Source organism: Xiphophorus hellerii, chromosome 19, assembly GCF_003331165.1.
Source record: "Xiphophorus hellerii strain 12219 chromosome 19, Xiphophorus_hellerii-4.1, whole genome shotgun sequence".
Classification (NCBI taxonomy): domain Eukaryota; kingdom Metazoa; phylum Chordata; class Actinopteri; order Cyprinodontiformes; family Poeciliidae; genus Xiphophorus; species Xiphophorus hellerii.
The window spans coordinates 20,001,771-20,013,381 of NC_045690.1; the positions used below are offsets into that span (position 1 = coordinate 20,001,771).

The following is an 11,611-nucleotide window of genomic DNA, read 5'->3' on the forward strand; positions in this document are numbered from 1 at the left end:
AGTCAAGTCTGAGGAAAACTTGCTGGATTCTTGTGGTTCTAATATATATATATATATATATATATATATATATATATATATATATATATATATATATATATATATATATATGTATGTATATTTAAAGGTTTTATTGGCTCTAGTGGCCTTTATTTGACAGTGAATTGACAGAAAAGTTGGTAATAAGAGAAGGGGGAAGACATGCAGCAAAGGTCACCAGACCAGGAATCAAACCTGCGACGACCGCGTTGAGGACTAAGGCCTCCTTATGTGAGTTTTGTTTAACCCCTGCACCAGCACAGCACCCCCAATAGTTCTAAAATATTACAAAATCATGATAAATGCAAAAACCTGGTCAATGGATAAGAAACTTGTGTTGAGCCAGATCTTTTTCTTCATTTTTGGATGATTTTATTTGTCTGTAAAATTTGTTGACTTAAAAGAAATGTAAAAATTGTCCAGCTCACAGTTGCCTCACTCTGTGGTCAGGGCCCACATAAAATTTTCCAGAGAGCTGCAAATGGCCACTTAACCAAGTGTGATATCCATGATTACTATGTTTGTGGCCCTGTAGACTAGTTGGAAACATAAATAAGACCTTTAAGATAAAAGTTGTGTGCTTAAATATTAGTTTATCAATCAAATCAAAAGATTATTTTTGTCTGGCTGTGATAAAACATCTATAAAAGTGAAAAGATATTCAATATTACATTACTCCTCAAGCGCAGAGGTGGCTAAATATTCATATTTTGATGGCGTGTTAGTGGGTTTTATCTTATTAAAATTGTGCACAGGTGGCCCTTTTGATGTCTAGAGACATCAATATTGTAATATTGCTATTATTTATACTTTAGTTGTATTTTTCTTTTAAAAGAAATTTTGAAAACAATGCATCACTTTGGTGTTGGTCAATCACATGAATTTGCCAATAAAATATAAATGTTTGCGATTATATTGTGGCGAAATGTGAAAAACTTCAAGGGGTGTAAGTACTTCTGAAGAGTACCGCATGAGTTTTGCAACATTGGTGACTTTTACGTAACAGATTAATTATTGATTTGTTTTTCTAAATGTGGCGGGCTTGTTTCTAAATGTGAAGATGAGGTGCTACTTCACTGCCTTGCTTTAAAAAAAAAAAAATAATAATAATAATAATAATCTATTTCCAAAATGGCTTCCTGGGTGCAGATTGGGCTCGGTGCTCTCACTAGTGTTCCACGTTGGCCTCTGATTCTACCATTTAAAAATACCTCAAAGGAAGCCTAACGTACATGGGGATCACATTCTGGCTTACATTACACTACACCTCCACTATTTAAAAAAATAAATAAAAAAAATTACATATGCGTTTGATCTAATACCAATTTGACCTCAGGAGCATTCAAAAATAAACCTGATTGAAAGAATCAAACCTTCGTAGTAACACCCCAGACAACGGCACGGCTTTGAAGATCATCACAAAGGAATGTCAGCTTTTCTTTCTCTTTTTTTTATTCACAGCTTTCCAGCCTCAGATCATTCCACACTCCACTACAGAGGAAGAAAAATCTCTCCTACATTATTACTGATACAACATACGTTCTTTTATTGTCGTCGCTGCTGCTTTTCATTAAGTTTCTGTTGTTTTTTTTTTATCTGTGTGCAGTTGAAGTAATCTGTCTGACATTGCAACTTTCATCTCCTCGGTGAAATGCTGTCACTGTGTGAGTGAGCTGTGTTTCATATCTGTGCTGTGTGAGAGGATGTGTGTGTGCATGCATGGGGGGGGGGGGGGGTGCGTGTGTGTGTGAGTGTCAGCTGCTCCAGATTCCGAGTCTCTGTGATTAAACTGTAATTAGGTTGGTTAACCCCCCTGCAGAGCTCTGTTGCTGTCGTCTTCTTCGTCTCCATCTTTTCGGCTCTGCATTTCTTTCTGCTGTGTACTCTTTGCCTTTCATTAGCTGCTCAAGGATGAAGAGGGGTTTCTTTTTGTGATTTGTCACTCGCTTTCAGTCTTCCACCCCACCCTGACATATCCACTTGTCTCTCCTTTGTTGGTTTTTTTTCTGTTTTGTTTAATAGTCTGTCTTATTTTTGCATCTGTCTGCGTGTCCTTCTCTGTTCAGATATTTTGTCGTTTTCTTTTTCTTCTCTTTGCCTCTGTTCCAGATGGATCGGGATACGATTCTCCGGAGCCGTTCCTGACTGACGGAGGTCCGGGCTCCGGCGCAGGCTGGGCGGTTCTGTTAGCGGCTCTGGCCCCGCTCGTCCTGGGACCCGTCTTCAGGCTGTGACTACCCCACCCCCGTCTCCCTCCTCTTCCCGGAGCGCCCATCCTGGGATGATGGGCTGGGCTGGCTGTCCCTCTAAATCCACCACCCCTCAGGGAAGCCCTTTGTCCTCCACTCTCCTTCTTCTTCCCACCTCCACCTGCAGTATGACCACCAACCACCCTCCACTGCCAGCCCCCTTTTATGGCGCCCAGCCACAGACACCCTTTCCTGGATTACCTGCAATGTTGTTGGTATTTTTTGTTGTTTTTTTTTTTAAAGCAGTCTGGGAAGCTACCCTTCCTTCTCTTATCCCTGAATCCTCCGTGGAACAGCACCTTTTAGCTGAAAACACAAGAGAAATGTCTCAGCACTCATATCAGGGGGTCCTTTTTTGACTTTTGACTCTTGCCCACTGATGGGGTTAGATGTAGCCATGGCTATGATTAAACTTGTCATTCCAGTGCAGTCCCTATCCTCCGATCACGGCGGGGGGGTTGGGAAGTGAGAGGGGCATCGTAAGATAGGCCTGAATGCACAAAAATTGGTTTTTCGCTGCTTCCTCGATCTATGAATTGGAAGTGGCCAAGCTCGCATTGAAATTTGAATTCAATAGGACGTAGACCATCTCCAAAGTGCAATGAGGATAAGAGTAATTACGACGAGAGCAGGAGAAAAGTGACCTGGACTTTGCTGCGATGTGAAAAGAAAAGTGTGAAAGAATACAGCTGAGAAAAAAAAAAAAAACAATAAGGCAGAGTGGGAAATGTAACTTACTGCAGTGCCCAGAAAACTTATTTATACACCTTGAGCTTTTTACAATTTCGTAGTCTCCAACCTCAAGTTTTAGTGTATTTTCCTGACATTTTATATGATAGAGCAATGCAACATAGCACATAACTGTGACGTGGAAGTAAAAAACATATGGTTTTTGTTTTTTTATAAATAAAAATGTGAACATGTGGCAGGCGTATTCGTTCTCCCTCCTGTATTCCATCTTTCTCTTCAAGTCTTCTGGGGTTGTAGCTCTGCCAGCTTTGCACATCTCTACAACAGCTTGCCTCATTCTTAACTGTAAAATACCTGCAGTTCAATTAGATTGGATGAAGAGTCTGCAAACTTGAAATTTCAAGTCCTGACAGATTCTTAATTGCATTTAGGTCTAGAACTTTGACTGGGCCATTCTAACATGTGAAAGCTTTGATCTAAGCTCCACCATTGCACTCTCAAATGTTCTGCAGCTTTTTCTTGCATGTTAGCATAGTTGGACACTCATCTTTTGATAGATTTGGTTTCTTTCCATAATCGGATGATGGACTGAAAGAGCTCTGTGAGAAGAGAACTGAATTCTTATCGGCGCCGCACTCTTCACATTTTTATGAGCAAAAACAGTTGGAACAATTATACTACTCTGTGTTGCTCTAGCACATAAAACCCCAGTAAGACACATCGAATTTGATGTAATGTGACAAAATGTGAAAAAGTTCAAGTGGTATAAACACCTTTGACAAAACACTGCAAGCTGTGTGCGTTCGCTACGATTTTCCAGGAGCTCTGACTTTGCATTTTGGCGACAAGTATAACCATAGCCTGTTTTAACGGGGCGGGGGATTGGGTGGGATGTCATGGGTGGGTTTGGTGGGATGTAGATTTTCAGGTGGGCTGTGTTTTGTCTTTTATGTGTTTCTAAACAAAGCATTTATCACGGCCTGGCCTGCACAGGCGTATCCAGCACTAGCTAATGTTGTCTGGGTCGGGTGACTTTTGGAACCAGGACTTTCTCTTGTATGAATGTACCACTGGCCACCCACCTCTTTGTTGTTTTCTTTGTGTTTTTTCGTTTTCTCCGTATTGTCATGACTGTGGTCACTTACAGTACCTTCTCTCGGATTGGCAGGATTTATCAATGGCTCTGAGATTCGACGAGAAGGCGGGGGTGAAGGGTGGGAGGGCAGGTGAGAAAAGGAGGCGACACTCAAGTTGCATGACCACTGTGAAACCTTCAGATCAAACTTGTTTCTATTGATATATTTTTTCATGGTGAGAAAAAACAAAATCAGAAAACATCCCGCTTCAACTCTTTTGCTCTCCCTGAGACTTTTTCAGACATCAAAGGCGGGGTGGGTGGGGGTAATATTCAGACTCCTTCCTCACATAGTTTCTCCTGTCTGGGCTCTCAGTCGTTGATGGATTAGCTTGGGCTGGAAAGATAAATGGACCCGCAGGGCGAAACTGACTGGAAATCGGCCCCCGAAGCCCAACTTGGATCACAACGGACGTAAACAAGGACTGAAGCTGATCCCAGGTCCGGGGGGTTAAACCAATAAGGGAAGCACATAGACTGTGGCAAATCAGGCGAGGTGTGTGAGCGAGCTGTGTGTGAGGTAGCATCACAAAAACACACATATGCACACCCCGACATACACACACACACACACAAACACTTATAGAGACAGTGAAAGCCCGCACGGACAAGAGCGAGCAGTCAAAGAAAGAGTGTGTTTGATGGGACTCAAGCATAAAGAGTAAGCACTGTGAACACATGCACGCACACACACACATGTAACAATCCATAAACAGATAACCACACTTGCCAGCATACATGCAAAAAAAAAGAGTGCAGTTGTAGACATTTACAAAGACATGCAAACGTGTACAAAACACAAACAAGGGGAAATGCTTGTTCCCCTACTCCATCTTATTTTTGTAGCATTTAAAATCACTGTTAATTACTCCTTGGTGGAATGCAGTGATGGGGTTATCGCCTCAGAAGGATTACAACAACAACAACAACAACAAAATGTGTCTTCTCTTCTTCTGTTCCACTGATGCTGTCCCTCTATCGTTTCTTCTTTTTCTCCGCCGGTTCGTGATCCACGGTTGGTAGAGGCTCCAGGTCTGAGCGTCATGTATGAGTTTGTCTCCTTTTCTGTTCGTGGTGTTTTTAGGGTGGGCCTTCGCCGCCGGGGTCGCTCAGTTGGGACGGTGGCGTACGCAGAGGTCGGCTCGGGGAGAGAAACACACAAATAAAGATTGTCTTTTGTCTACTCGAAAACAACCCGCCTGAGTGGAATTTCTTCAGTGGAAATGTGAATTCATTCTCGTTTTATGCATTTCCCCCCCCCAACTCCCACGCCCCCTCCCAAAGGGCAGATGATTGTATTTATGTATTAGACTGCACCTGGGTCTTTATTTGCCCAGTCCATCTTTCTCTGACGTCAGTCTTGGAATGGAGATTATTGAGCTCTGCCAGTCAAAGCATGAAATTATTCAGAAGAAATCACCCTCTCTCATCTTCAGCTGTTTCCCCCTCAGGGAAGTGACAGCTAATCTGAACTGCTGACAACGTGGAGACAGAATAGCTTGATAGCCTTTCCTCTTGTGTTTCTATCAGATTTCCTGCATGGTGACTGACCAGCGATGGGAAGTAACAAAAGAGCATGTCTTCAAATGCTGTTCTGGGGTTTTAATTGTCTTGGATATTTCGATGGTCAGTTGCTTTCCACAGTATTACATTTTTGGAGGGATATATTGTGTCTTTTACTGCACTACATTGATTTTATAGTTAGAGTTAACAGGTTGCTTTGAAAATGTTCTGTATGAAATGATCAGATTTTTAAAAATACACCATTTAAATAATACTAAGTGGTTACCACAAGTAAACGGTGTCAAGTTTTCATTTCTCTGTGTTTCCGTTACTTCTTAATTTCTACAGGAGCCGGCCCCTGGTGTAAGCACACCCTGCAACAACTTCGCCGCTCCTGGTGGCCTGTGGGCTCCGGGGTCATCTGAGTTTAGACAGGACAGGTTTACAAAAACACCACTTGCTTACATTTCAGACTGGTTAGCAGTGTTAAGTTCCAGTTAATTCTCCACAGGTTTAGCCTTACAGTCATATTTTAATTTTATTAAAATGTTTCCTCTGACTGACAGGAAAATTAACTTTCTGAAGGGAACTACAGATTAGGGTGATGGCAAGGAGCCCTTCTAAAGACCTGGAGGTTATCACTGGAGATAAATCATCAAAATATCCAGGGAAACGTGGAAAAGCTGGTAATTATGAAAAGAGTTTAAATGCTGAAATGCTAGTAAGGATTTCCCCACTGATTACTGAGAAGAGTTTGAATGATTTTTTTATTGTTTTTAGCTAAAATGTAAATAAAAATATTATTCCTATCAGAAACAAAAGTCTTTGTTGAATGAAAAATCATTTTAAATCTAATTCTGCCAGTTCTGAGCTGCGTAATTCTGGGTTTAACTACAGGCCAGGGTTAAGAGCGGAAATGGCTTCAAAAAATCAAAAGTTTTTGCCAGACAGTTTTTCATCTTAAAGTCTTTTTTTACATTATAAAGTCAATGAGATGCCAGAGAACATGCTGGCGTGACTGTAATTTTTTCTGTTGTGTCATTGTAGGCATGAATTACAACAGCACTTACAAGGAGAAATTTCTCTTATTCTATCACAAAAACCTGAACGTTATCAAGCATCTGTTTAATTTGCAATAGTGGGGTATGTGTTGACTGTCTAATTCAAACTTGTAATATCTCATGGTAAGTTTAAGGCAAAGAAATTGTGATAGAGGTAAAATACAGAGCACAGATTTTTATTGAACTACCTAGACATCCAGGGAACTGGGCCAGAACTTTCAGGATGGAACAGGTAAATATATTGCCTATTTTGGGTCGAACAGGCTGTACTTTCTTGAAACCACTTTCACTCTGGCTCTGACTGATGCCAAAGGTGTGGGGAGGCATGCAGAGAAAACAAACTAGCATAGTATATAGCGCAAAACATACTCCCTACATTCACATCTCCAAAGAGTCCTGGTGACTCTGTCGGGCCCGCTTTCTTGACAGGTTGGAAGATTTGTTCTAAGCTTTCATCTAATTCTCAGAAACAACTCTTATCTTATAAAGCAAACTTACATGAGGGTGGCAGCTAATCAGCAGCATTTTTTTTAATGAGAGCTGTATAATAATCACACAGTACTGAAAGTTAAGGTGACGTCTGAACTGAAAAGGAAATAAAATAGTTAACTTTAATGTCGTCCTGTTTTATCTCAACTAAAATAAAGACTAATGCAGCACCGAACGGCTTTCAAATAAGCAGTAGGGTTACACCACAATCTCAAGGTCATAGAAACACCAAAGTCTGAGAAACCAGTTTAGCCTATCTGTTTGAAAAAGAGAAAGATGCTTTATTTTGGTTGAATTATGAGTCTAAATTTGTCTAAATTAGTGGTTCTCAACCTCTTTAGCTGAGAAACCCATTTGAAAAAGCAACATTTTAAACATTTGCCTTCCCCAGATTACTATCATGATGTTTTCAAACACAATTTACCCCAAAATTATTTTAAACCCTGGTAGATTTGGAATAGAAGTATTTGACTGAGATGTTTTGTGTTTCTGACTTGAAGTAATGTTGACATTTCGTAATAGCCTAATTTTAGTCCGAGTTGTAATTAGGATTAGGAAGATGGCAAGGAGGTCTTTCCATCATAAATGGATATAATAAGTATTGCTATTAAAAAAGAATAATAGATCATTTTAAATTCTAGCTTTAATGTCCCAACACTATAAAACTGTAGCACATTTACTCAAGACTATCAGATTGTGACAATGCTATATTTCCTCATGAATACCAAAGAAAGCTTTTATATTTAGAAATGTATATTTTTAAGTCTTATTTCAATGATGATGTAATTAATTCTGCTCTGCTGTGGTCATTTTCCTGTGACTACTTCTGTCTCATGAAACTTCCTCTCATTATCCTTGACTCTCTAAAAGTTGATGTAATGGTGAGGATCGTACCTTAAACTGGGCCCCAAAGTGCAATTCTGCTACGGCTACATACAACCCTGGACCAGGCCTAAAAAAAGTTAACTATTGGATTTGCTAATAATCCATGCACATGTTCAAATGAGGACATGTTTCACAGCTCACTTAGCTCTAAAGAAGAATGTTTGCACTAGGAGTTTTCTTTAAGCTTTTCAGGCTTTTTTTCCCCTCACACTGTTTCTTGGATCGACTTTTGTTCTTCAGCATTTCTTTCCACCGTCGTTGCGCTTGGTTGATCTTCTGAGCACTCTGGATTTTTTTCAGCGAGGCTGGAGAACCGGATCTGCGGGGAGCCTCTGTAGTTCACTTAGACTGTGTGCCCCACGTGGAGCGGCTGATTCCTCCCACAGCAGGTTAGGGGTTTGATACCAGCCTCAGCCATTTACTGCAAGTCACCTCTTCCCTTTTCACTAGATTTATCAAATAAGAGCTGCGGAAAACAACAAATATATAACAGGGATCTAGTTGGATGACTTTGTTCAGCTGAACTAAACCTATAGGGAACGATGACCTGTACTGTTTGATGTTACGCAGTGTGTACCTGTTGGGCACTCAAAGAAAAGCCCAAGCGTCATATTTACAGATGAGGAGGAAAATGCCTGAGCGGGGTCTTGCAAAGTTCATAATATGATTTCATTATAGTTGCAGCAAGACTCATAAAAATTAAACAACTTGAGGCCCAAGAGTCTCTGTGTGTTCACCTCACAGTGACTGGTACATAAACAGACTATTTTGATTTTTGTGAACAAGATTTCTTCAGATGACCCCGTAGAAAATGTTCTGCAAAAGTGTTCACCTCCCTTGATTTTTATTTTATTTTTTTATGTTTTGTCATGTTACAACCATAAACCATTTAGTTTGTTTTATTGGGGTTTTCTTTGATTGAGCGATACAAAGAAGAGGAATTAGTGTAAGGAAAAGATACAGATTTATCTTTTTTTGCTAGCAAAAATAAATATGAAGTGTTTGCTATATGGCCATCACAAAAGGCAACAATGTGAAAAAGCTTAACGTGTTTAGTTACTTTGCAAGGGACATTTATATGATTACATAATAGTTCCAGTGAAATTTACAAATATGAAAACAACTTCAACCTTTTGGTTCTCTGTGTGTTCAGCTCAAAATGATTGGTGCCCAAACACAGAGATATTTTGGGTCATGTGTTTATGACTTGGGTGCAGCGGGTGGAATTGCACAATTTGCAGCGTCCAACATTCTCAGCAGAAAAACCTCTTTACTTGTATCCTTTCATTGAATCCGCCTAGTAAAACTGGTTTGGTCTGTATAATTTCGTAACATCCTGGTTCCTTCACAAGGAGGATTTACCAATACAACCCTAAACTCCTCAGAGTATAGCGTTGTATTGATGTGGAGCTCTGATAAATTTAGAAAGGCTTTCATGCAACAGTTTACCTTAAAGTTGAACAAACTTTTTGTTTTGCACTCCTTTGATAGCTTCCAAACCTATGTTAAAATAAAAATGCGTTTGATAAAACAGATTCCAATGTAATCTACCAATTAGAGGACAAATGAGAGATGGTTTGAAACCAGAAGCATGTTGCCACAGACTATTTCGCCAAGTCTGTGGAAATACACTGTAGACAGCCTGTCTCACCACAGATCAAAAATCTAGATCTGATGTCAGAACGCAAAACAACAACATCGCTCAACTCGGATTTTGCTCCGCCAGCAGGCGTTGTACGGTGGAGTGAAAGTCTACTCGTCTTCTTGCATGTGCTACCGTAAATATTGAAAAACCTTATGTTAAAAATCATTTTCTTTGACAGCCTAATATTTCACATTCAAACTGCAACTTGAAAAACTCGGCTTCCCTTTGGTCTTCCAGCAACCCGTCCAGCTAAGTGCGGGTGCAATCTGGAGATGTGAGCGCAATTCCCCAATGGGGAGTCAAAGACCATGCACAGACTATCTGAACACCATGGTCTTTACCCTTCATAAAGGGGATCTCATTAAAATAAAATGAGATTATTTTATTATCAAAACAAAGACCAACAATAATGAGGATCATTCTTCAGCAGTAGCACTTTGAACCTCACTTCCCTCATTTTTTTGCCTGACAGAACAATGACCTTATTGGTGTAGATTTCAAACATGCTGAAATTTTTAAACTTTCACTTGAAGATCTCCTTGCCTTCTTAGCTCAGCAGGCTTTCATCAATCCAGACGTTACCAGAGCGACACAATCATCTCTTTTCCACCAGCGGACCTACTGCTAGCGTAAAACATTCAGCAGCTTCGCTTCAAAAGCGTTATTTGAAACCACTGACTTGTCAGTTTTGGCAGCATGATGCACAAAAAAATATAAGATGCATTGTTTGGAGGGAAAAGCGAGGTGCATGAATAATAGATCAGCCTTAGCTTGCCATGTTTGGGCCTCGAAAAGCAGGCTAATGGCTATTGATGTCTCCAGTTTCAAACAAATTGCCTCATATGAGAGCTCAATTCAAATGGAAAAAAAAGAGAGTACTCTGGTGAGGAGGAGAGTAGGGAATGAAATTATCTCCTCATATTGAGATGCACGCTTGGTCAGCCAATTCTTTGTCCTGACAAGTATCAGGTACAGGCGGAATTAGCCCAATGTAAAATTAAGCTCGATCAAGCAAGGCCTCGAAACATTTCCCACATTCCCATATCTCAACCCTTGTGAGAGGAAAGATGGATGAGCGACACAACTGGAGTGGAGCCAGAAATTACCAGATGTGCTGCTTGAAATCACGAGAACGAGCGCAGCACCGAGTCACTGTGTAAAACCGTAACCCCGTTACTCTCCTCCAGATCTAATTAACCACTTAATTATTTTGGCACATTTTTAGGCCGGAATACACATGGGGAAAAGAATCAGCAGGAAAAAAATAATAATAAAAAATTGGCCTGTGTGATGTTGGTTTTGGCGACGGCCAGAAAACAAGGCCAAGGGATCCAGATGGAAACCTCTCAAGATTCTTTTCCTGTCTCTTTTTCTCCATCCATCCCTTCATCTCTTGTTCTGCCGCTCTCCGTCTCTCCCTGACACATCATTAGGATGCAGACTAATCTATTCTCCGCTCACCCCTGTACCTTTGTCTCCTCATACTCGACTAACAGGCATGATTTAGAAATTATGGAATTAGGGCAGCACTCCCATTTCTATTAATGGGGAACGACGTGATGAAAGAGCTTGATCCTGAGCATGCAATTTTGCTAGACTCTAATGCACGTCCTCTGACTCTACATTTCTCTTCTTCTTCCACATTGTACGCATCTGCTGTGGAAGAGCACACGCATTACACCTTAGCTGTAATTATAGATGAAATACTAATTCTTAGCTCTTCAAGCACTGTTGGATGTGGCGTGAAATGATGGCAGCAGGAAAGTTAACTACGAAGCACTCACCCGTCCATAGACACACAGGCAAAAACACACGCAGAAGTCCAGATGGTCTCGGTGTTATTGCTGAATAATGCATGCTATGTAGACTCTATAAAAGTTACATGGGTGAAGAAAGCGAGTCATCATTCAGGCAC

At 40.6% G+C, this 11,611-nt stretch overlaps 1 protein-coding gene across 2 annotated transcripts in view; it reads left to right on the plus strand.

The window, feature by feature from the left end:
* The window catches only part of LOC116708917 (ephrin-A2-like), a 122,838-nt gene extending 116,926 nt beyond the window's left edge, over positions 1-5,912 (plus strand). The window contains exon 4 of one of the 2 annotated variants that reach the window (XM_032547059.1): positions 2,149-5,912. In XM_032547059.1, coding sequence (XP_032402950.1) covers positions 2,149-2,273 — 125 coding nt within the window. In that variant the 3' untranslated portion in view covers positions 2,274-5,912. The remainder of the gene's footprint in view (positions 1-2,148) is intronic. The other variant, XM_032547060.1, reaches the window with a different exon arrangement.
* Positions 5,913-11,611: the final 5,699 nt, after the last annotated feature.